Genomic DNA, 26,491 nt, shown 5'->3' on the forward strand with positions numbered 1-26,491 from the left:
GCGGATATGTGTGTGGGCATCAATGCACTATCGACCTGGTTTTTTTAGTGCTTTTACTTTGTGTCACAACGAATGTCACTTCATTGTATACTGTTACGTTGTTTCGTGTCGATCCATGACGTATTAGTTGGAAGTATGCTCTTAGCCGAGCCGTCTCATACGTGCCTCTCATACGACAGATCGCAGATAAGACTCCGGTCGTGAACTAGCTCTTGAATAAATCGCATGCACCAAACATACTTAGGTTCCAACTGTAAAATTTTCACTACTGCATGCTCAAACAGTTTTTTCTCTAAATCTTTGACTGAAAATGATAATATTGTATTTATTAAAGGTTTGTTTTTCAGGGATGTGGTATATTTTTGTAATAATTCTTTCGTTGTCACGTGTGGGAGCTAGATACGAAAATGTGAATATTAAGCAAGACTGGTGGGAAACAGCGGTGTTCTATCAGCTCAATACAAGGTCGTTCATGGATAGCGACGGCGATGGTATTGGAGATATTAACGGTAAGTCATACTAGTTAAATTAAATTCACGTGAGGACGTAGCTTAAAAAATGATCCGCTTGAACCTCCACTAGAGCCCACAGATATCGCTTAGTGAATTCTGTATCGTGAGTTGCAGTGGAATTCCGAAGTAAATTAGTATAAAGATAGAGACAAGAGCGCTCAAAAAAAAAATCAGACAGATTTATCGATAATTAATCGATCATTTTTCGAGACAATTATTTATTTGTTTTCGAGATCGATTTTTTTAACATAGTTTTTTTATAAGTAAATCTATACAAAATCAACCTTTTATCAAAAACAACTATATCTAAACCATAACTCTTTCACAGGCATTACAACGCGTCTAGATTATTTAAAGGAGTTAGGAGTTGACGCAGCATGGTTGTCTCCGATCTTCAAGTCCGCAATGCACGACTTCGGCTATGACACCACAGATTATTACACAATACAACCAGAATATGGATCGATGGAGGATTTTGAGCATCTTCTCAAAAAAGCCAATGAACTGAGTGAGATCTGTTTAATATTCATTGCCCAGTTTATTATGTAAATTTATGCATGACACTCGAACGGAATGATCAAAAATTTTCTTACTCCCCAAACGAAACTCGGAACACGGCGAATCGACTGTTTGAACTTTAAATTAACTACGCTTAATCAGTTTTAACTTGAATTTTGAAGTTCAGTATTTTATTTCTTAGAAATTTCGAAGATTGAAATTACCGTAAAATTTTAATTGAATTTTTTTTTTTATTGCTTAGATGGGTGGACGAGCTCTCAGCCCACCTGGTGTTAAGTGGTTACTGGAGCCCATGGACATCTACAACGTAAATGCGCCACCCACCTTGAGATATAAGTTCTAAGATCTCAGTATAGTTACAACGGCTGCCCCACCCTTCAAACCGAAACGCATTACTGCTTCACGGCAGAAATAGGCAGGGCGGTGGTACCTACCCGCGCGGACTCACAAGAGGTCCTACCACCAGTAATTAAAGGTCATGTGTCATAAATTTAAAATTCACTCAAAATGTTGTCTTTGGTTTTATATAGGCGGATTTAATATTTCTGAGTCTCTCAGTCTTTATCTGAATATTTTAAAAGGACCATCAGGTAGCCTGCTTTTTTTACCAATTCACAACGCACGAAACAATCTATTGGTAGATATTTGTGGATTCATTAAAATTAAGAAAAAAATACATTATTTGTATCGTATTTTATCTGAGTTAGAGATACCCGTTAACAAAGTCATCAATGTATTTAAGAGGCAACGATTACGATTTTTTCACGTAACGTTTTTCTAAAAACCCTTGAAAATAAAAATCTTTTAAGTGGTTTCAAAATTGCAATCTTTTTTCAGAAATATTGATGATACTGAAAGCAAATTTCATTATAACTAGTGTCCTCTGGTTGTCGAAATTCGACTATAATTAATTGGAATTATAAGTTTGTACATTATTATGATTCTATTGTCAAATACTGTTTATACTTCTTTAATCACAGATTTCCCTAAGACTACACTTTACACAAATATTAATAAAGACAAACAATATTTAATCTATTCTCAATTTGACCACAGACTATAAACAATAAGAAACGTTTGACAATAAAAAAAACAAAATGTGTGCAAATCACACGTGGTAGAAGTGAAACCTTCCAAAATTAAAATACAATAATAATTATCCTAAACGTCTTAAGTATATGTAAAATTTTGTCATTAGTAAATAATTGTAAGGTAGCGCCCTCTGTGAATTGATATTTTAATTTCACGTATAATCCTAAATTAAAATTCACTAAAAGAGCTTTCATACACACGTTAGTATTAAAACATCTCACAGATGGCGCTGTATTAAATAGTATGTATATTTCTGTCTCATTCTTTGCTGGCTTCATCCTACACATTTTTGTATTTGTGTCTCTTACTTGTCGTTTTTTCCGTTGCATCCGGTTTGAAATCACAACGATTCTAAAGAAGTTTTCACTTCAACAAATAGTATGCATGCGTGTGTGTGTCAAATACATAGTAGTGTGTGTATTGCTTTTTTTTTAATTGATTTAATGTATTTGTATGGATAATTTAAAGAAATATTAACATTCTACACTCCTTCTCTATATTCTCTATAAGCGAGAGAAATTTCATACTCCTCCGTCCGCGCAATTTTCGTAAAAGGGGGTCCAAAGTTTTTACTTCACGTATTAATGTATAGATAACGTCATTATAATTTTCCTGTATCGGTTTCATTGACTGTTTCAAAATAGTTATAGATTCATACAAAACTTTACCGGTCGTTCGTTCTCGATATTTTCCCGTGCTCTGCACTCGATCATTATACGATTCACTGGTTTAGAATTGTTCAATTGGTCGATCGAAACTCCTGACGGTTGTGTAGTGAAATGTGATCTAAAGTTTTAAGAGCGTTAAATAAATACTGTATACATGAAGTTTTAATGTTTAATTAAGATTAATAATTTTCTTTTTCGTCTAAAAAGCTATTGAAGAAAAGGTTTTATTTAATATTTTTTTTATTAATATTAAAAAACATCGGAAATTGTGCAGTCTATAGAGATGCAATGTTATATAGGTGACTGAAAAAATAGAATAGAAACAGTGACTACATTAAGATTGCTTTATATTCGAATATAATATTATTGCTGTGAACAAATGAGATCCGGGCGAATATTGTTGAGACAAGTTCATTAACCCATAGACATAATTAAATGAACTAGAGGTCCCGCAGTAGTCGAAATTCGAATATAATTAATTGGAATTGTAAGTTTGTACACTGTATTTGTACACTGTATTATGTACATTGTATTTTATACTTCAATAATCACAAATTTCGCCAAGACTACACTTTAAAAAATACTAACTAAGGCAAACAATTTTTAATCTATTCTCAATTTGACAACAGACGCCAAGAACAAAAGTTTGACAATAAATAGTATGCATGCGTGTGTGCGTCAAATACATGGTATGTAGTGTGTGTAATGTTTTCTTTACTGATTTAATGTATCTTTTACGCATTATTTAAAAAAAATATTAACATTGTGCACTTCTTCTCTATGTTCTCTATAAGTGTAGAAAATTTCATACTCCTCCGTCCGCGCAATTTTCGTAAAAAGGGATACAAAGTTTTTGCTTCACGTATTAATATATAGATTCCATTGCCTACCACGAAGTCAATATCAATGTCTCAACACTCTTTTCTATAGCAGCTGTCTCATTCTTTGGAGCAGGAACGAACGTATGGCACCTGTCCATGCGGGGCAATTATATGCATGTCTTAGAACCAGTAATTACGCAATTTCAGTAATTTTTGAACATGTATTAGGTATCTATTTACTTAAATATTGTTATCTGACCTGCGTGATTGGAGCTTTGGAACACTTGTATCGATAAGTGTATATCAAACGACGTATTCTAAATCTAAATCATGCATCGGTGTGACCACTTATCTAAGCCATCAATGAATTAGAAAAAGTAATTAAAATCATTATTTTAAATATTCTAGATATCAAAATAGTTTTGGAACTGGTCCCGAATCACACGAGCAACGAGAGCGAATGGTTTTTGAAATCATCAAATAGAGACGAATATTACAGCGACTGGTTTATTTGGGAGAGTGGTCATTTAGACAATATGGGTATTCGAAAACCGCCTAATAACTGGGTAAGCTAATAGAAAAGTATGTTTAGATTATACAAGTCACAAACCCGATATCGACCATGTAGTAAGTATTAAACGGGATATTAAACTCTAAGGATACTAATCTTTGAGGTTAAATTCATTTCGTAATTCCAAAATTGCCCATGCGACAACTATATTCTCTTATATTATAGTGTGGGTATTTTTAAATTCAATGATTTCGTGTACTGTATCGCCCTGTAGAAATGTTTCTTTAGTGACTGTTTAGATTTTAGTAAATCTATGAAATTTAGTCTTCGTTGTTTATAGCTTGTTAGCTTATTATTCACAAAAGAAAAAAATGTTGTTGCTTACATAAAACATATTGTCTTTTCGTGAAGCCGAATTGATCTAAAAATATATTTTGGATGCTACTTCTAAGTGCAAGTAAATGACGGTTTTTTTTATAAAATATTTAGTGGTAGTTGCGTTATGTTGAAATGCTTCCAAACGACACCTCATATGTCCTTTACAAAGAAAATTATAAACAATTGGAAACAACTGAATATTTTAAAAGTGTGATACAATGAATGTGCTTGCATTCTTAAAAAGCATTTTTATTATATTGTTACGCGCTGGGGTTCGGGGTAAATAAATGTTCCACCAAAGTACAAGTAAAAACTGTATTCAACACCTAAAACACTTCACAAGCACTTTAAAATTCTCAATTCGCTTCTTCCGCTTTGCTTCAGGTGATCCATTTACTGTTTCGCTTCGAGTAGTTTCGATTACTGACAGCGTGCCATCTCTGCAACGCTTTTATAGTCGATATCACGTCCCTATAGTTATCGAAAATATTCCACACATTTCGAGTATTGTGTTTCCGCTATCTGACAATAGATGGCGTTGTACTTCTCGAGCATTGTTGTGCTACTAGATCCTTTCTTTCGACTATTCGGCGATAGATGGCGTTACTCTTACCGGCGTAACAATGTTATCTACCTTTAAGTTTGGTTTTTCTTTTATAATTCAAACATTATCGTTGCTACCTTCACGTTACTAGTTAATTGTTATTAAAATTCAATTTAAGGTGAGCGTATTCAGGAAAAGCGCATGGAAATATATGGCCAACAGAGATCAGTACTATCTGCACCAGTTCGGCGAGTCTCAGCCCGATCTGAATTACAGAAACCCTGTTGTCGTTGATGAAATTAAGGTATGAATTACTTTTTAGAGACTAATTTGTTCTTATTTTTTAATGAACTATATAAGGAAACTAGTTGTTGGCATAGACATACATGACTGTATCAAAACTGTCTTTTATTTTGAGATTCCACAGTGCGTCTTTTAGACCACAATTAAAACATCTGGTTTTCTTTTAGATGCTAAAGATTTTAGTGACCTCTTTCTGTAAAATGTGGTCTTAAATACCACAGTAAAAATACGAATTAATTACGTTAAAGCAAAATATAATTCTTAATTTGCCTTTATTTTAGCCCTATCTTTCTTCACAAAATGGTCAAAAAGCGCAATCGCTGCAGTAATTTAAGTTATTATTTTGATATTCTCAATTATATGTCTTTAATTACTGGTATTGCAGAGAAAATAGTTTCTACTACGCTCTAGCATCAAATTAAATCCGTATAAATTATGATTTGCGTAATTACTGGCACTCCAGGGAAAGTTTCAGTCATAATATAACTAATGTATCATTAGTATAGCACGAGAAGATTCAAGATATTTTAGAAGTTTAACAACTTTAATAATAATGTAAAAAAAATGTGTTTGGTGAATCGTGAAACTATTTATAAAAATAATGAAAACTCTACACATTTTAAGACTTTTTTCTCATTACAGAACGTTATCAAATTTTGGCTTGAAAAAGGAGTAGCAGGCCTGAAGATACCCTCTATCAATTATCTATTCGAAGTTGACAAAGACTTGTATGGCGGACGCTATCCTGATGAACCGATAACTGGTCGGCCTGGATTAGGACCTGATGATTACGTTTATCTAGAACACGTATACACTAAAGATCAAGAAGAAACATATGACATGGTGTCGCAGCTTAGAGACGTATTCGATGGTATTACTATAAGGGATAATTTGACGAGGTGAGCTCTGGCTGTAATAATTTATTGGATTGTTAATAAACTGTGCAATATGAAGCAAATCTTCCCATCAACAGTTTAGGTGGAAATGGAGAGTCAATTTTATGAAGTTGCGTCCTGCGTTCGACTTGATAAATAGTGATTCAAATTCATTTTAAAGATACGCGAGAAACAACCTTGCAAATAAAATTTTATCCACGCTAAAACTTTCATGCATACATTTCAAGTTTTGTCCGAGAAAAGAAACACCTATTGCTGGTGAAACAAATTGTATATATGAACCAAATGTTTCAACAAACATGAGTACCGTCTTTTATAATAAAAAAAATTCAAACAAACCATCATAGACCAATCGTAGGTTTAGATATTTTTTTTAATAGCAGCTCAGTAGTAATTTAAATTCAAATAAATATTAATAGTCACATTTCCACATAACATTGCTGATTTACGGAGTTTAAGCTTTTCATTAACTAAGGTATGTCTTAGAGTTTCTTCTTCTTCTTTTTCTCCACCTTATTCCACTAGGTGGGGTCGGCACAGTTAATTTTTCTCTTCCATTCTCTTCTATCAGCCGTCATCTCAACACTCACACCTCTCTCTCTCATATCGTCATTCACACACCCATCCATATCTTCTTTGGTTGACCTCTTCCCCCTCTACCTTGCCCTACCATTTCATTACATCTCCTAGTCACATGCATCTTCTCTCTACGCATCACATGTCCATACCACGCTAACCGTCCGCTCCTTAATTTGTTGCTTACCGGGGCCACTTTCACACTTCCTCTGATATATTCATTCTTTATCTTGTCCATTCTTGTCACTCCACACATCCATCTCAACATTCGCATCTCTGCCGCATGCACACCTCTTTCATGCTTTACTTTCGTCGACCAACACTCAGATCCAGATGTCTTAGAGTTTGATTGATGTATTATTTTTTGTGACGAGATACATTTTTTAATTTACCTATATAGTTTCTGAAGTTATTGAACACTTCGTGAAGCGGTTTAGTTTTGATCCATGTATATTATTCCCAAAATAATATTTACCCAGAAAAACCGAATAAGATGAATCGCGTTTCCTCAAACATTTTTATAAGGGAATTCACACGAGATGGAAAAGCTATAGATATTTCAACTTTTTCTGAAAGAAAAAAGAAAAAATTAAATACAACTCTTATTTTGGGTTCCATCAGTTCAATAACGAATTCACACTTAAAATTAATGAGTAAACTTAGTAAAAAATGATTTAGTACAAAACATCATTATGAAGTTTCCGACTTCTATACTTGTTCAAGTTCACCCTAATGATGATAAGAAACATTTTAGAGCTACACTGCTAAAACTAATAAACGTAACAAACTGAACTTTTGCTTTTAGCATCTGGACGATTGAACTTTGGTAACGTACCTCAATATTTTAATAACACCGGAAAATAAACTATTGAATTCTATTTTTTCTATATTATTCCAGGAATGAAACATATTTTGACACTAAAATTGTTTATGTCTGAACATATACGTATCCAAAGATAAAAACTATGCTTTGGACAGCCACGCAGCCTCATTTATATAATATTATTTTATTATAATCTGTAGCTGTTTTTCTAAGCTTATAATCTGATTGTATTATCTACCTATCTCTTTACATAACTAAGGTATAATCTTTATAATATTTTACACATAAAATAAACCTATCGTCTGATGACCTTATTTAAATTACCTGGAACTATTCCACACAATCGCAGTTCTTTTCCATGCTGCGGTGTTTCCTGTGTGCCAACTTTTCCACTATCAATCTTGTGAGATATTTTAGGTGCACAAAATTATCATATCACTAATAGCATCCCACACCATAACAGTGTCCAAATAGCTTAATCAAGTGGATTAAAGTAGACAGCCAGATCTTTTACAGCTACAAAAAAAAACAAGTTTCATGAGAAATAGCCGATTAATACAAAGCGGATAATCAGAACGATAACAACAAAAAAACTTTCTATTTAGTAATAAATTTGGACCAAATTGTATAAGGACCGATTTGCACTGTATCGGACACATGGAATTAAATTGATTTATTTTTTCTAGTATGGTAATTTTAGATCATTACGCTTATAATATTATAAACATGCTCGTATAGAAAACGAATTCACTAATTCAGTACATTCACAAAACATTTAATGAGCTATCAAAACTGACAGAATATCCTGACGCGTCAATTAATTTTCAGTGTCCTTGATTGTGTGATGTAAAACAACCTTTTAATTCAACGGTTAATAAAGCCGGTTTTAATGTCGGGCGGACCCCAAAAGTTACGGTTGCCTTGTTAAAATTTCGAACACGTATTCCTTTTCGGAATCTAAATCCGTTTTGTAGCTGCCCTAAAACCAGAGCCATTGTTGGCAGGATAATGATGACGGAGGCCGACACGACTATCAAAAATGCAGTGAAGTATTATGGGGAAGGTGCCCATTTGGGAGCTCATGTGCCCTTCAATTTGGGTCTCATTGGAGAGCTGAATAAGGAATCGGATGCACGAGACTTCAAATACATCATTGACCGTTGGCTCACGTACAAACCTTTGAAGAAACCTGCAAATTGGATGGTGAGATTTAATTTTTAGATTAAGTACCTTTTTTTTTTTTTATTGCTTATATGGGTGGACGAGCTCACAGCCCACCTGGTGTTAAGTGGTTACTGGAGCCCATAGACATCCACAACGTAAATGCGCCACCCACCTTGAGATATAAGTTCTAAGGTCTCAAATAAGTTACATTTGACTGGGCTTCCACCTAAAAGATCAAAAACATGGTTGGAGCTTCAGATAGACCTATTTTCAATGTAGTTCCATTGTGAAGTTTAATTTATGTATATTGTCAAGTCATTTTAATTTTAATTACTCTAAAATAAATCAGTTTTATCTTCGATCTCAACGATAGTGGCGTCTTGAGACATGAGGTCGAAGTCTAACTGGAACGTATGAGTGCTTAGCGGCAGAAATAGACAGGGAAGTGATACAAACCCATGCGGGCTTACATTACGCCCTGCCACCACCATCAAATACCAGTTTTAAGATCAATCCCAAGATTTTGTATTTTCACTAAGTTTGATCGATATCAATCTAGTAACTTCTACAATGACATTTAAATAAACTACTCTAAGTATATATTGCGTTCAACATACAGACATATTTCTGTAATATTTTCCTAACACATGATTTGATTATCGCTAATTATCTGTAAAACAATTATTTGGCCAAACTACTCGTACTAAGTAGCACTTTGATAGTAAATCTTTTCACATACATAGTCAAAACGTAAAAGCAAATTTTATTCAAATCGATGAACTAGCAGACTATCAGAGCTTTATAAGCCCACATAAGTGCAGCGCGGCTACCTTCGCATTAATTGTCATTCAAAAAGAAATGAAACTAGTTGCATTATCCGCATAAACAGTTATATCCTGTCAAACCAGCAGTCCTACAGCAACGGTTACTATAAAAAATTTAGCTATGCTATTACATAACGTTGCTATTATTTATGCGATTATTGATGAAAATCCATTCTGGATAGGATTTATGTCCGTTCTTACGTCTACATCGCAAAATGAGTATCCATGCAAAATTCTAAGTTTATCAGACAAATAGTTTGGGCTATCTCATGATAAGAGAGTGGTGTTTCACTTTTACATATTTATAGATATAGATATATAGGGTTCATAGATAAATCTATAACAACTTAATCTCCAATGACAGTGCATGATAAAATATGTTACAAATGAATCGTGCCAATACAAAATAGTGAAGTTCTAAACTAGATTTTGATGTTTTATTTATGAGATTATTATTTACATCTCTGATGACACTATGACTTAAGTTTCATTTTAATGAGACAAGTTTTTTACTCTATTCGTTTAATGCAAATAAAATCAGTATTACTAGGGCGGGACAGCTGTTGTATTACACATTTGAGATTCAGACCTCAAATCTCAAGGAAAGTGGCGGCCTTCATGTATTCATATCTATTGGCTCCCATAACTTTTTAACACTACGCGAATCGTGATCTTGTTCACTGGTAATAAAAAAAATAGATTAAAAAAGGACTCCTAGAATAGCAGATAGTACAGAGATTTTAAGGGCGCCAATTTTATGGCTTACCAAGTATATGCAATATTTTCACTAAGAAAACCGGATAAACAACCGCATTTCCGATTAAAAGTAGATCAAAAACATCGTTAACGGCCGTCCTTCGTGACCGATTCGATCACCAAATATTTGGATATTGGTCCACACACACCAAAAGCTTGTTTTATAGCTTTTTCGATTAAGACTTGACGCGTAATGGTATTTCAGTATTTGATGTTATCTTTAGCGACGTGAACATTTCTCAGGCTATTTGGAAAGCGTTGTTAGCTTAGTAGCGGTGTCGTGTAATCACCGGTCGTAGGTACAATATCTATTGGTTCCTTTAAAATCTTGGATGAACCCATGGTGATTTTAATAGCGGTTTTGAACCCCAAAGATACCTTCTCTGAAATAGATAATTGACTCTGAGAATTGAACTTAGATTTCCCTCTACGCTTACTGTGATGTAGTGGTGATATTCTAATTCAATCTGGAATATATAAATGCTTCGATGTAGACCTACCTACCGATTAATGACGTACGGCTTCCAACACACCGTATGCTCAGTAACAAGATATAGGTTTAAAAAGTATTTGAAAGATACATTTATATATATATAATATTATGAAGAAAGGTCTTTCCTAACTTGTTACGTCACTATTCATTAATGGATGGGGCCCAAGTTCTGCTGTAGGTAGACATAATTTTTGACGATTTTGTTGATTTAGAAATAGTTTGGATTTCTTACCATCATTGAGAAATAAAAAATAAACTCTAAAAAAGAAGAGTCTAAAATTAGAATTTTTATCTGTGTAAAAATCCACTGAATTCTCTGCTCGAGAAATTACTATTGCGATAGAATTGATTTTTCTTATTGCATGTTTCTATGTACGAAAATCAATATCTAAATTATGCTTTTGTGAAACTGATATTAAATTTAATTTATTAGTTAATTATGAACTCGCGGTAACGATTAATAGATATTTAATGGACTTAATTATTATATTTTAACTACGTGGTGACTTTAAGAGACCAGTATCGCTTCCAAGCTACAGTCACTCTGTTTTGAATTTCTTTAGACATGTCGCTGTTAGGACGACCGGAACTTATGGCAGGATTTGGGGGAGGCCTATGCGAAAGCAAAACAATCTTAGCCGATGTCAAATGAAAAGAAAAATGTACCTAAATATGAATTAAGGTTGTTAATAAAGGCTTCTTTATCTTTAACTACGTGGTGATGATTTATCATACAAGTAGGTAATGTTGAGGAATGTTGTTAGATTGAATCTTGTATCGCCCACTGATTCTCTGATTAATCTTTGGATATATATTTAGGGTCGTCACATTGTAAGCATACAGTAATTATTTATTTATTGTAATGTGTTTTTATGTCAACCCAAGCTCAATACAAAAACTTCGTTGAATACGCTGATATACTGAGATTTACATCATTACGCTTTATTACCAAACTAGATTGGAAATCACGACAAGAGCAGAGTGTCTTCTAGATTCAGACCTGATCTGGTGGACGCTCTCAACATGCTAATTCTACTGCTGCCTGGAATTGCGATCACTTATATGGTAAGTTTTTTATTTATTTTATTACTTAGATGGGTGGACGAGCTCACAGCCCACCTGGTTTTAAGTGGTTACTGGAGCTCATAGAGATCTACAATGTAAATGCGCCACCCACTTTGAGATATAAGTTCTGAGGTCTCAAGTATAGTTACAACGGCTGCCCCACCCTTCAAACCGAAACGTATTACTGCTTCACCGCAGAAATAGATAGGGTGGTGGTACCTACCCGTGCGGACTCACAAGATTAAAATTCAGAGAATAAAGATAGAAGAGATGGAAGTTAGAGATCTAGAAGTTTCTCAAACAAATTACTCATTTAATAAACAAACAAAAATCTTTTGCGTATATAAAAAAGGTATGTTATTGTACCATACACAATATACAGCAAATTGTAATATTCTGTCAATTCGGAATAATAATACTAACTACATGACAGCGGAGATTTTAGTGTCCAGAAAAAATTGCATCGACCTGCCTATTTAATGTCATTAAAATCTCCCATGTCCGTTGCTAATGTCGATTAGATTTATTACTTTGTAAGCAATTGCCACAGCTTCAGTTTCACCCAATAAAATAATATGTGCTTTTAATAATAAATTACAATCCGGTTTTTTCTCTTTCAAATAAATAAACATATTATTATGTATACGTGTAGATACTTTGATATTCAAGTCCCGTGTTTAAATAATCAAAGAGTGATATACCATTGATATACCCAACTGAGCCTTAATGTTGAATGAGAACATAACAAAAGCTGAACATAACAATGCTGACGAAATTCGAAATTCAAATATTCGTCCCGTTTGCAAGGGTGAAGAGATAGGAATGGTTAATGGATTCGTTCCTTGGAGCGAAACGAAGGATCCACTGGCCTGCAACACTGACGATCCTGTGAATTACATCGAAGTGTCCCGGGACCCCGTCCGGACGCCTTTCCAATGGAACTCCGGGAAAAACGGAGGTTAGTACAGTAGCAGCTGACTTGTGTATATTTTGTTTTGCTTACATAAGTGGAAGAGCTCACGTCCTAGTGTTTTTTTTTTTTTATGATTGAAATATTACTGGTGGCCCAGAGGCCTTTCCAGTTTTACCAGGACAGGTAGGCGAGCAGAGGCTCAGCCAGGAGGGGCGGGATTTGCTAACAACTGCCCGAGCGCCTCCAAACAAGACCTAACAACTCAAGAGCAGCAGCTTCGCGAATGAATCTACTACCGGATCGGAATCGCGTCCCGTTGAGAAAATCCGGCGATAAACTCAGCGGGCTGATGTATGGGTTAGGTTGGACGTCGACGTCTTTGCCGAGTTTGACGAGTACGGTTAGGTGGGACGGTGGGATCCCTAAGCCTGCTTTTAGTGTTTGAGCTAAAAGCGTCTAATACAAGAGTTATTGGATCTGATACATTCGTAAGGACGAGTCTAGGGCGACGACGGAGACTTGCCCCTACGTGATCAGGATTCCGAGCCAGAGCGGTTGGCGATTTTGTAGCTCTTATTTGAATATCCGACACTACTTATTCTCGATTTAACATAATTCAATATATACAGCGGGCTTTTATACACGGCATTAACTTATCACTTCTTCTTTTCGGGCGATAATTTGAGTATTGTCACAGATCTACATTAGTACGCGGCAGTTCCAAATAACATATTTTTTTATATGAACCTGATATTGAGTGGTTACCAGAAGACTTTAAACAAAGGCCGCCATCCACCTTGAGGCCTGAGTTCTAAGGTCACGGCTTTATAGCACAACGGGTGCCCCACCCTTTAAACCAGAACGCATTACTACTTCACGGCAGATAGCGTGGGCGCTTGATTGTCGTTTGCAAAGGTTATCCTTGTGAATTGTGTTATTCACACTGGATACTCATCTAACAATTTATTTTAAAGGGGAACAATTCTGTCATAAATTATTTTAGCGAAAATTTAACCATTTTTATTAGCGCTCCGCTCGTATTGACCTTAGCGTGATGTTACATAGCCTACAGCCTTCCTCAATAAATGGGCTGTTTTTTTTTATTGCTTATATGGGTTTTTTTTTTTTATTTCTTAGATGTGTGGACGAGCTTACAGCCCACCTGGTGTTAAGTGGTTACTGGAGCCCATAGACATTTACAACGTAAATGCGCCACACACCTTGAGATATAGTTCTAAGGTCTCAGTATAGTCACAACGGCTTCCCCACCCTTCAAACCGAAACGCATTACTGCTTCACGGCAGAAATAGGCGGGGCGGTGGTACCTACCCGTGCGGACTCACAAGAGGTCCTACCACCAGTAATTACGCAAATTATAATTTTGCGTATACGTGAACGAGCTCACAGCCCAGCTGCTTTTTAAGTGGTTACTGGAGCGTATAGACATCTAAAACGTAGAACTTATATCTTAAGGTGGGTGGCGCCCATCTTAAGATATAAGTTCTAAAGTCTCAGTATGTATATGTAACACTGAGAGAATTTTTCACATCAGACCAGTAGTTCCTGAGATTAGCGCGTTCAACCAAACAAACAAACTCTTCAGCTTTATAATATTATTATAGATAACGACCGGGGGCTCCTTCGTTTCCCTATCCACTGACCGGAGCGACCCTTTTTGAATATTTCGCATTTCAGCTTGAATAAAATACTGCGCGGATGTTCCGCAATGTCAGTCCTGTAACGATACGAGTTTTGGGATGTCCCTCTGTAAATTATAAAGTGTTATCGTAGCTTACAATGATCCTTTTTTTTTTGTAAATTACTTGATTTTTATGAAGAGTTTTCGTTACCTACTTTTCACATAAAATAAAATGATAAATTCGTTAACGATGAATAAAATTTCATTACAAACTTTTCAAATTTGATTAATAATTTAATTAACGATTAAATATATAAAATATATTGCTGTTTATGTGTTTTTAAATTTTAAAACTATTAAAATCGTCATTTAGAATACTAAATTGTCGTTTAGAATTTATTTTAAATCTGTTTATTTGTGTATTTTTTTTTTGGGTGTCATGAATTAAAAGAAATTTGCATTTTGCAAACTGAATAATAATAGATTTTGGCTGACAGTCATTAAAAGCAAACAATCAATTAAGGCTAACGTATAGGACGGTTTATACACTGAGTGAATGCGATGTAAAAATATTTATTACATATTTCTCATTTCATTTTTTACTAGTGGTAGGACCTCTTGTGAGTCCGCGCGGGTAGGTACCACCACCCTGCCTATTCCTGCCGTGAAGCAGTAAAGCGTTTCGGTTTGAAGGATAGGGCAGCCGTTGTAACTATACTGAGACCTTAGAACTTATATCTCAAGGTGTGTGGCGCATTTACGTTGTAGATGTCTATGGGCTCCAGTAGCTACTTCACATCAGGTGGACTGCGAGCTCGTCTACTCATTTAAGCAATAAATAAAAAGATGTATTCTGATTATAAACACATTGCTTTCGACCAGGGTTCTCGACTGCTGAGCGAACCTGGCTTCCAGTAGCTGACGGCTATGAATCGTTAAACGTGGCCAGTCAAAGATCGGCTGTCAGATCGCATTATCAAGTTTACAGAACGCTGACTAATTTACGCATCAGGCCTGCGTTTAGACTTGGGAGATATGAATCGTTGTCACTGAACAACGATGTGTTTGCTTTCAAAAGGTACGTATCTGATTTATTTTTGGTTTAATTGGTCGACGAGCTCACGGCCTACTTGATGCTAAGTGATTACTGGAGCTCATAGATATCAACAACGTCAAAGACGCCACCCATTTTGAGGTATGAGTTCTTAATCTCAGTCTTATAATACAATGGACACCCCACCCTTCAAGTCGAAACGCATTACTGCTTCGCAGCAGAAACAGGCAAGGTGATGCAAATTACCCACGCCGACTCACAAGACGCCTTACAACCAGAATGATGTAATAGGCTAAATTAATAAATATAATTCTCTCAAAAGACGAGGACTGAAGCAGAGTTTTGTTATACCCTTAAAGTGAATGTTTTTGGAAGGTTGTCAAACTGTAAAACTCATAGAATCATTAAAATTTTAATGATCCCCTCGCAAAAGAACCCATCAATGGAAGCCACAGGGTCTAATGATATTTTCATAATACGAGAATACGTATTTAATTACCTTTATCAACGTGCGTCGATCCCAACTCACTCGAAAATACTAAGTAGGGTACTTAGAGTAGGACCTAACGTATGTTTAGACAGGTCTGTGCTACCTTACCTTTATATTATACGGTATTTATGTAGCGATTATATAAAAATCTATCTAAAGATATACAAGACATTTGTGGTAACTATGAAATATTTGGATATGGTAACAACATTTGATTTTTTAACAAAACCATTTTAATATTCTGATATTGAACTGAATTGAACGTTTGGTTTTAAAGAAATTGTGTATTTTGATATTTTTCGATTATTGCGAATCGAAAGATAAAATGCAAAGCGATCTGAGCACTACGGTATAGATACAACGGTATTATCTCATGAATACACGAAGCAAGGAATTTAAAATTCTATTCCAGATGGTACAACGATGATACGTATATAATCGTTATGAACGTTGGAAAGCGTGATCGAATTGTCAATTTGACGGCTTTCGATCTTGTATTTGGACAATTGGAAGTTGAGGCCAGCAGCGTTTTGTCTTCAAGGACCTACAGGTATTCAAATATCCATGTTTGAATTTGATACGTTCTAAACGTTATCTTTTTAATGTATCTCAGTCTCAGTTCACGCATTTTGTGATATTTATATATTTTCGTACAACTTTTTTTAAGCTATTGCATAACTTTTATCGCGGGCTTTGAGCGCAGCGACTGAATCAAGAAATTCCGTAACGAAAATAAAACCTAACACCCCCACTCCGACTACCGAGCTACATGCTCGCGTTCAACACATTCACACATTGCGCTTGTGTAGTGTTTGTGAATAAGCGCGCGGCGTAACGTCGCATTGCATGCGCATCATGAAAAGTCTGCCCATCTCTCTCTCGCGCGGTCTAGCTTATGAGTGTAAAGGTTACTTTAAAGTTAATGTTTTGCTTTTGTTAATGTTTATAAATATAGCGTGGTCTTATTATATTATTGTTTTAATATTAAATTATTATTGTCTAATTATAATTGCTTACGTTGATAAAAAATAGTATACAATAGCTTTACCGCGGCACTCCCCGAGTGCCACACGTCTTTTTTTATTGCCCTTGTAGGCACACGAGCATACGGCCCACCTGATGGTGAGTGGTTACCGTTGCCCACGGACTTCAGCAATGCCAGGGGCAGAGCCAAGCCGCTGCCTACCTGTTCCATTCAACTACTTATAAAGCTTTGAATAATGAACAAAATGTAAGAGCAGTGAATTTTTTTTTCAGCGACAACGTTCAAGCAAACCGTTTGGATTTGGCGGTCGACGAAGCTTTAGTTTTAAGGATGCAGGTTTAAGTCTTTAAAAAAAAACCTATTGTCATCACCTAATAATGTTAGGTATTTTAATTCTGATTGTTTTACTTTTTCTTGATTCAAAATAAATTTCTCTTTTATACAAAGAGTGTTACATTACAGTGTTACAGTAGTTGATAGAAGAATATGTGCCTTTCAGTTGTCCGAGTCGAATTTTCAGAACTTGGGTGAACCATTTTGAATCACCTCGAGCTCTCAGCCCATCTGATCTTAAGTGGTTACCTGAGCTGACAGGTATTCCAACGCGAATGCCGTCGCCAGCGTGAACTATCGATCCGATTGAATGCTCTCCATTTTCGCAACGTTATGGTTTGTTTATTTTCAAATAATATTTTTAAAGAACCCTAAATGATATGAAGCATCCTATTTGTGACATAAGGCTGTGTCGTCGTCGGTCATAGTAAAAAAACAATAACAAAAATACATGCTGCATGGCTTGCCATCCTAAAGACCATGAACCTTCGTATAGTTTTCGATCTGTTATTAATATTGCGACTTCTAACATAGGACATTAAATTTTTTACTATCATGTTTTCGGTTTTCATAAAGAAACACATTTCCGATTCCTTTTAAAATTTAAGACGCACACTCCGTTTGGGTATCTAATTGATTTCAGTTTCATGACGCTGAACAGGTTAAGAAAATCACACAATCCTGTATATAATTAGTAAACAGCTTAAATAAATAAAAATTCTAACAAGTTTACAATAATAATATACTATTTTGTCCATAAAGTCAATTTCTGAATTTGAATGGCACAAAAGAGTCATTCAACATGGTGTAACTAACTGCATGTTGGTCTAACGAGTTTACTATACTGCTTACATTAGATTTTTAGTTTATTTACCATGGATTATTTAGTCGCCGAAAGTATCAGCAAAGATTAAAGGGTTAAGTTAACATTAAACCCAAATCAACGAAACCTGGACTAACGTTATCGCTTAGAGGTAATAAAAAAATTAATTGAATAGTCAACTTTAGCTGTTTAAAATACTAATACATCTCTGTGCCTTGCGACCTTAGTTTATCCGTGATTAAAAATTCAATTAAGTCTAAGTTTGCGTTGTAAAGTTTTATTTATTTAATTATTTTCCCTACCTATGCTGATGCTTTGAGAGGCTATTTCAGTTTCACCCCAGCCACAAGCTTAGCCTGGTTTCTCTGATTACCGAAAAACTAGAGCACTAAATAAAACAGGACTTATATGCATTGAATGTTATTAATATAAGTTATAACCACCGCTCGCATTAATTACAGAAGTTTACTTCTACAACGGGCCACTAAATTAAATACCTAAGACCCCTAGCATATTACCTATAGTCTGTAACAAGCACTGTATATTACAAACTTTATCTTGTTTATATTGATCCGTTGTTATCGCTTTTACAACAAACATATTATTGTATAGATACTTTGAGCGTAAGTCCGTGTCAGCTATTGATGTCGGATTTCCGCAAGTGGTGTGAACTCTAAGCGGATTAGTGACACTAAGATGCCATACAAAGCAATCCTCTCCTTCTGTTTGAATCACAATCGTTTTTTTTCAAATTCAGCTATTTACCTCATGTTTCCAATAATGTTTCAGGGTACCAGAAATTTTATCGGACTATAGAACTTGATAATTGAATAAGGTTAAAACTAAATATCGAATACTATCCAGATAAATTGCGATTTTATGTACCCGTTGTATTTTCTGAGTTGGTCTATGTGCTGGTTTCGAGTTTGTTGTGAATTTTGAGCCTTTACGCATAGGTAGCACCATCATTTTTTTTGATCATCACTCAAGAGGCCTGGAGAGAAGTACGCGGAACAGTGTTGAATCCATTAAGCAACAGAATTCTCGATTTGATATCTCAGGGCAGGGGACGACACGTTTTCCTATATGTGGGCTACAGTAACCCGTTAATATAATTCATACCATGGGTCATCATTAAAGCATATGACATTTTTTGAAAGTCCATTGCCGTAATAATTGTATTTGTGAATATTTCTTTTTCATGTAATTATGCCATGCTTCATAGTAGAATTTCTAGCCAAAATATCTTTGTACACGTACACAGTTAAAAACTCCGTTATCGCGCCCTTCATCTGTTATCGTTATCCAACCACTTGGCTTGTGGCAGAATTATCAAAGAGATTCCACTTGTCATTCGACAAAGTTGATGGCCAAACATTATTTTTTGTTGTTTTCTCTCCTGTTTTCCCATGTATGTAATATGTACTAGGTTGTGAGCCTACCACTAATCAGTTAATTTTTGTATGTGCGTCTGTAGATTACCTCTTTGAACAGAGGGATATCTATTGGATGGACCGAAAATACCTATATTTAGCTATATATCTATCTATAGCTTTGGTAAGTGTGAAACTTCCGCTGGAGATAAGCAAATCTTACACTAAACGGCAGTAAAAATAATAATAACAATATAAAACCACTTCACTTTGCTATTTTGCAGTACTGTATAGCAACAAATCTCTTATCTATAGAAACATCAATAATATCTTAAATCTACTGTTATTAGATTTCCCAAAATAAAAAAAATCTCTTGATGACACAAAATGACACAAATACAAAACATCTTATCACACCACTTGGGGTGTATCAGTTTGATAAGAGATACTGACTGTTATAAAAAGGATCTTGTAAATAAATCGTGTGTATGTTTTTTGGTCACTCAATTGCTTGCGTTAGAGTACCAGATTTATATTGTTAACAACAATGAAGACAGTGTGTTTGCTGTCTTTGCTTTTCGTTGCATGTAGTGGAATCATTATAAAGAATGGAGAAGTTCAAGATTGGTGGGAGACTTCAATTTTATACCAGATCTACCCAAGGTCTTTTGCTGATAGCGACGGCGATGGTATTGGCGATTTGAATGGTTGGTTGTGATTGTATTTTATTGTATAATAACTAAACGTTATATTAAATATTGTATGTAACTATGTAATTTTTTACTGGTGGTAGGACCTCTTGTGAGTCCGCGCGGATAGGTACCACCACCCTGCCTATTTCTGCCGTGAAGCAGTAATGCGTTTCGGTTTGAAGGGTGGGGCAGCCGTTGTAACTATACTGAGACCCTTAGAACTTATATCTCAAGGTGGGTGGCGCATTTACGTTGTAGATGTCTATGGGGTCCAGTAACCACTTAACACCAGGTGGGCTGTGAGCTCGTCCACCCACCTAAGCAATAAAAATAAAAAAAATGTATTTTATTAAACATCAAAATTAAACTTTATTAAATAAAAAAATGTATACCAGTTACAAATATTAAAACCATCTTAAAGTTGATTTAATAATTATTGCTATTGCTCCTTATGTCTAATGAAGGCCTTTTTTTAAGTTTTGTTTTTATTTTTTTACGTCATGCAGGTATTACTTCAAAATTGGAATATATAAAAGAATTAGGTGTAGGAGCTGTTTGGCTTTCGCCGATTTTCAAATCGCCCATGGTTGATTTCGGCTACGACATTGCTAATTTTTATGAAATCCACCATGAATATGGTACGATGGAAGATTTCGAAGCTCTATTGAAAAAGGCGAATGAATTAGGTGAGTTTACAAGAAAAAACTGATAAAAAATCAATATTTTTTTTAAATTCAATGATAGTTGAATGACTACGCTGACAGGATGCATAGTGACGAAATTGTCCGAAATTTCAACGCAACGAAAGCTGAAAAAAATTCGTTAAGTACATATTGGTTTTATTTCAGACATCAAAGTTGTTTTGGATCTTGTACCAAATCATACATCAAACGAAAGTGTTTGGTTCCAAGAAGCTCTCAATGGCAACGAAAAATATTACAATTATTTCGTTTGGGAAGACGGAATCATAGACGAAAATGGAAATAGGCAGCCACCGAATAATTGGGTACGTAGAAGGAAAAAAATACACAAAAATGGAACAACCTTCTTCAATTTGCAATGTTCTGCTGTTACTAAATTCAATTATCATTCTAGGTTTCCAATCCTATTAATGTTTTTGTGTATATTTACTAATTCTATAAACGCTTTAATGGGTCAAACTATGTATAAAAAAACCAAGGAGGCTAATCCATTTCGGACGTTCTATTCTCTTGTCTCATCATGTATCTACCTATACATATGTATTAAGTAATGATGATTGGTATGTACCTAAAGGATAGTGGATACTGAACTCATTAAGTTTAGTCTCATTCGGATAACGATAATTTAAAGAACCCAGTTTCGGTTTATTATAACTATATATGACTTAAACTATGTACTGCTATGCTATTATTAGTAATTCTAATGCTGCATTGGCTATGGGTTTTCCTCACCTTATGTTTATATGCTGATAAATAAGCGTTATAGTTAAAAAAATAAAAGAACATGATTTATAAAATAACTCTCTCATGTTAAACATTTCATAACAAAAATTGCCTTAGCTGGACTCACATAGTTACTGACTGGTTCAAAAATCTTTTGATATTTTATTTTGTTTTATTTTTTAACTTAATTTTGTCAATGTTTTCTTATGCTTGTCATTTCATGTAAGCAATGGTTGTTAATATTTAAGATCGCTTAGAATAGAAAATCGTAGTAAGTTAAAGATATGTTTGCATAACTTTTTTTCACTATATGTGTGTCTTTGTGTTACAGTTGAGTCACTTTAGAGGCAGCGCTTGGGAATATAAAGAAGAAGTCGGAAAATATTACTTACATCAATTCGCTGTTGGACAGCCAGACTTGAACTACCGCAATCCAGATGTTATAGATGAAATGAAAGTAAGATTTAATTTAAGAAATCCCATTGTTCCCCATACGTTACGAGTAAAAGTTATCAGAATCTAAGATGTTATTTTAGTAGTAGTATCTCCAAGTTACTTCGAAAAAGAAAAAAAAAATTGTTGTTAGACCCTCGATTCACAGCGAGAGGTAATTGATTCGGAAAATGTTTCATAAAATGAATTCTATATTTTGCGCGTGATGTAAAAACAAATACAACAGTGATGACAAAAAATAATGATGTGAGATCTTGTATGCGTGAAATTGTATTTATTTTTATTTGTATATTTCTTAATTGTTACGTCGTTTTTCTTAATTGTATGTCCTATTACTGTTCTAGTAATACAACTTGTAATTATCATTTATATTGTAATAATATAATAGTCACAGGTGAGCAAATCTTTGTGGAGTACTTAATATTATATGAGAGGTCTAAATTGTACAGTGGAAAAGCGGCTTATTATAATAGTCACATTTTTTAGAACATAATCCGATTCTGGCTTGGAAAAGGCATTGCCGGATTCAGGGTAGATGCTGTGAATTGTCTATACGAAGCCGACAAGAATCTGTATGGTGGAAAGTACCCTAATGAACCGTTATCTGGTAGAATGGATGTTGACTCAGAATCCCATGATTACCTGCAACATATTCACACCAAGGACCACAACGACACTTACTATATGGTTTACCAATGGAGAGACGTCTTTGATGAGTTCAAGGCAATCGATGGGCTAACTAGAGCTATGATGACCGAGGTATACGCATCGATCCAAGATGTGGTTAGGTATTTCGGTGAAGGAGATTTAAAAGGAGCACAGATTCCGTTTAATTTCGATTTGATCACTGACGTTGATGCCAGTTCATCAGCTGCTGACATAAAAAGAGCCGTTGATAAGTTCTTAACTTATAAACCAGTCGACCAAACAGCTAATTGGGTGGTACGTATTCTATTAAAAATGCTGTACTATTTAAAAAGGTAGATTGTTTTAAGAACGTTTTTTTAAGGTTGGGAATCACGACAATAGCCGAATGGCTACAAGATATGGTGCTTCATTGGTAGATGGTATCAACATGCTAGTATTACTTCTTCCGGGAGTAGCAGTTACGTATATGGTAAGCTACGTTTTATTCCTATTAATAAATTCACAAAAAGAAAAGTATCATTACTAGTTGGCAATAGGTCATGTTTAATAAATTTTGTTACAATATTTGCGAATGCTGCTTTTATTTCGACCAAGCAGCTTTTAGCAGCATAGTCTAATAAAACCAGATTGACTTAAAATTACAAATATATATACATATATATTTTAGGGAGAAGAAATTGGACTGGAAGACGGCTATGTTAGTTGGGAAGACACAGTTGACCCATCTGGATGTAATACCAATGACCCAATAAAATATGTCGAATCGTCGAGAGATCCCGAAAGGACTCCTTTCCATTGGAACTCCGAGAAAAACGCTGGTAAGACATTATTTTAATTAAAATAAACTAAAGTTATTTATAGAAACCGCCGGTTATTTTGTAAAACTGTACGCAATTTGCAAATATACTTTGGAGAACCACCAACGGATAGATATTCAAGTTTTTATTATGACTGGATGGAAAGCGCTTAAGGCCCTAGTGTCAAGTGGTTTCTAAAATATATTGCTACTATAAAATCAGTACAGTCTAAATTACGACATAAAAAGCAAGCGGCGGTGTCGAGTGTACTGACTTCTAACAAAGAACGAGTCTGGTTTTCCACGTAATAATATAATTCCACTGATATATTCTTTACTGTTTTAGGATTCTCTACCGCTGACAAGACCTGGTTGCCGATGGCCGAGGGCTATGAAACTTTGAACGTTGAAGTTCAGAAGGCCTCAGAAAGGTCCCATCTTAAAGTTTACAAGGCTTTGTCAGATTTACGTCAAGAAAACACATTCAGATACGGCCGTTATGAGTCTTTAGCTTTAAATCAGGATATTTTTGTATTTAAAAGGTAACCTTATCTATCGTTCAATTGATTTTCAAAAGATATAACTTTAATTATGAATACTATATCCATGAATTGTTTTACCGTCTATTTGCGCATCCATTTGTCGCTGTAATTTGTGACTTATTAATTTATTGTTTTGTTGTATTTCACTTCTGCTCAGCTGTTGTCAACATTATACTGAACGGATAATTGACACACAAAAGAGCAGTTTGGTAAATTTAAAAAGTAATAAACATGTAAAATGCTTTACTTTCGCCATCACCAACAGAATTTTCAGTTTATAATTTATTTGTCCTAAATTATTGCCCTGTAAAGTAAATTGTATAATAGTACATTATCATGAAAATTACCGTTCGGAACGTACGGTTATCGTGAATTTAATTCGTGTTAACTTTGCGCTTAATAATTTTTTTTTGTTCGTACAGATGGCTTAACGACGTCATTTATCTAGTGGTTGTGAATATGCGAGACGTGGAACATAACATTGATCTTACATACTTCGAAAATGTTTCTGGGAACGTTGCCGTGTCGATAAGGAGCGTTAACTCACCTAAAAATGAGGGGTGAGTAAATACATCCTGCACAATGCAGTGTAGATACATGTGGCCAAAATAGGGATAAGATTTGCAATATACCGCAGTATCTTAAAGATTGCACTACGTCCCATAGTTGTTAGGGTCTCATAGATACGGGGACGTATTGCTACTCCCCGTATCCTGATCACGCAGGAGCCAGTCACCGTTGACGCCCTAGACATGTATTTACGGATCCATCAGATCCAATAACCCTTGCATTAGACGCCTTTAGCTCTAACACTAGGAGCAGGCTTAGGGACCCCGGTAACCGTACTCGTCCAACTCGGCAAAGAGTTTGACATGCAACCTAACCTAAACATCAATCCACTAAGTTTCTCGCCGGATCTTCTCAGCGGGTCGCGATTCCGATCCGGTAGTAGATTCATTCGCGAAACAGCTACACTTTAGTTGTTGGGTCTCCTTTGGAGGCTCTCGGGTAGCTGTTAGCAAATCCCTTCCTGGCTGAGCCTTTGCTCGCCAATCTGTCCTAGTGAAATTGGAAAGGCCTCCGGGCCACCAACAATCTCTCAATCGTAATTGTTACAATTGAATTCTCACAATTCAATCATAGCTATGAGTACCAATATTATTTATTATTCATCTTCATCAAGGCAATTGTTCTTGATAAAATATATAAGACAAGATACAGCTAATAAATAAATGTAATATTATGTATGTATAAATTATAATAAATATATATTACGTTAAATGTAGAATTGTAATTCGTTTATGAACAATGTTCGTATATGTAAAATATTTCTTTGTGTTCAATTTATGTATGATTGATGAAGGTTTTCATCATAATGGCGTATCGTTTTTACAGGGATACATTCGACGCGAAATCTCTACCCGTTGTCGGATTCGAAGGACTCGTCTTGAAGGTTGTTTAGGTTATGAAATAAATCATTCGTGAAATATTATACATAATTTTGTTTTATTTTAATCTATATTTAGTAAATACCAGGATAATTTCTGACTAACTTGGTGGTGCAATAATTAGCGTCCCTTACTGTTGCGCAAAGGGTTGTGGGTTCGATCCCACATCGAGTAAACATTCGTGTGATGAACAGGTTTGTTCTTTATCTGGATGCTTATTATCTATTTAGTTAAGTTTTTTTTTGCTTAGAAGGGTGGACGATCTCACAGCCCACGTGGTGTTAAGTGGTTACTGAAGCCCATAGACATCTACAACGTAAGCCTTAAGATATAAGTTCTAAGGTCTCACTATAGTCACAACGGCTGCCCCACCCTTCAAACCGACACGCATTACTGCTTCACGGCTGAAATATGCAAGGTGGTGGTACCTGCCCGTGCGGACCCACAAGAGGTCCTATCACTAGTAAAAAATATGTATGTTTATATTTAAACGTGTATGTATATAATATATATAAGTATGGATGTCAGTCTCTGGTTTCCATTACACATGGAATCCTAATTTAGGACTGGAAGACCGTGCGTGATTTGTTCTTAGTTATTTATTATTTATTTATTTATTATTGTTCCATTTAATTTTATCTGCCAATTAGTTGTTCTTTACCTTAGAACGTTACCTACGTTAGAACCTTCTTTGAAACTAGAATGGTCTATATAGTTAGTAAGTAAGGGGTAGCTGATGCTCATTGCTAATGCTCATGCTAATGCCATGGGCACAGTTGAGCCGTTACCTACGGCTTGGGTCTCATTTCGGAACTAGTTGAAAGAAAGTCATAACATATGGCTTGAGAAACATCGAACGATATTATAAATATTACACTTGAACTAACAAAAGAAAATCGACAATATAAGATCTCAAAAATATTTGCTCTATTC

The 26,491-nt window shown here is 35.1% G+C and overlaps 3 protein-coding genes across 13 annotated transcripts in view; 2 read left to right on the forward strand and 1 right to left on the reverse strand.

The window, feature by feature from the left end:
• The window catches only part of Pde1c (Phosphodiesterase 1c), a 474,080-nt gene that overhangs the window by 121,387 nt on the left and 326,202 nt on the right, over positions 1-26,491 (reverse strand). The window lies entirely within an intron of this gene.
• Positions 350-17,556, forward strand: LOC149503195 (maltase 2). The gene is made up of 11 exons (XM_089727142.1): positions 350-509; positions 841-1,020; positions 4,021-4,178; positions 5,224-5,349; positions 5,991-6,247; positions 8,648-8,846; positions 11,838-11,945; positions 12,753-12,903; positions 15,380-15,575; positions 16,454-16,591; positions 17,299-17,556. Exons 1-11 carry the CDS (start codon positions 350-352, stop codon positions 17,366-17,368), a joined length of 1,743 nt encoding a protein of 580 aa, XP_089583268.1. The 3' UTR covers positions 17,369-17,556.
• On the forward strand, positions 19,979-25,609 carry LOC114245997 (maltase A1). Its single transcript, XM_028178357.2, has 10 exons — positions 19,979-20,262; positions 20,754-20,933; positions 21,096-21,253; positions 22,003-22,128; positions 22,611-23,066; positions 23,134-23,241; positions 23,440-23,590; positions 23,915-24,110; positions 24,533-24,670; positions 25,506-25,609. Exons 1-10 carry the CDS (start codon positions 20,103-20,105, stop codon positions 25,570-25,572), a joined length of 1,740 nt encoding a protein of 579 aa, XP_028034158.2. The 5' UTR covers positions 19,979-20,102; the 3' UTR covers positions 25,573-25,609.

Source organism: Bombyx mandarina, chromosome 04 (genome assembly GCF_030267445.1).
Source record: "Bombyx mandarina strain Sakado chromosome 04, ASM3026744v2".
In the NCBI taxonomy this organism is placed as follows: domain Eukaryota; kingdom Metazoa; phylum Arthropoda; class Insecta; order Lepidoptera; family Bombycidae; genus Bombyx; species Bombyx mandarina.

Excerpts from the sequence above, each read along its gene's own strand:
- LOC149503195 (XM_089727142.1), top strand. The coding sequence starts at position 350 with ATGTGGTATATTTTTGTAATAATTCTTTCGTTGTCACGTGTGGGAGCT. Across the intron at positions 1,021-4,020 it reads CAAAAAAGCCAATGAACTGA|ATATCAAAATAGTTTTGGAA; the intron begins GTGAGATCTGTT and ends TAAATATTCTAG. Across the intron at positions 12,904-15,379 it reads GAACTCCGGGAAAAACGGAG|GGTTCTCGACTGCTGAGCGA; the intron begins GTTAGTACAGTA and ends GCTTTCGACCAG.
- LOC114245997 (XM_028178357.2), top strand. The coding sequence starts at position 20,103 with ATGAAGACAGTGTGTTTGCTGTCTTTGCTTTTCGTTGCATGTAGTGGA. Across the intron at positions 20,934-21,095 it reads GAAAAAGGCGAATGAATTAG|ACATCAAAGTTGTTTTGGAT; the intron begins GTGAGTTTACAA and ends GTTTTATTTCAG. Across the intron at positions 23,067-23,133 it reads ACCAAACAGCTAATTGGGTG|GTTGGGAATCACGACAATAG; the intron begins GTACGTATTCTA and ends CGTTTTTTTAAG.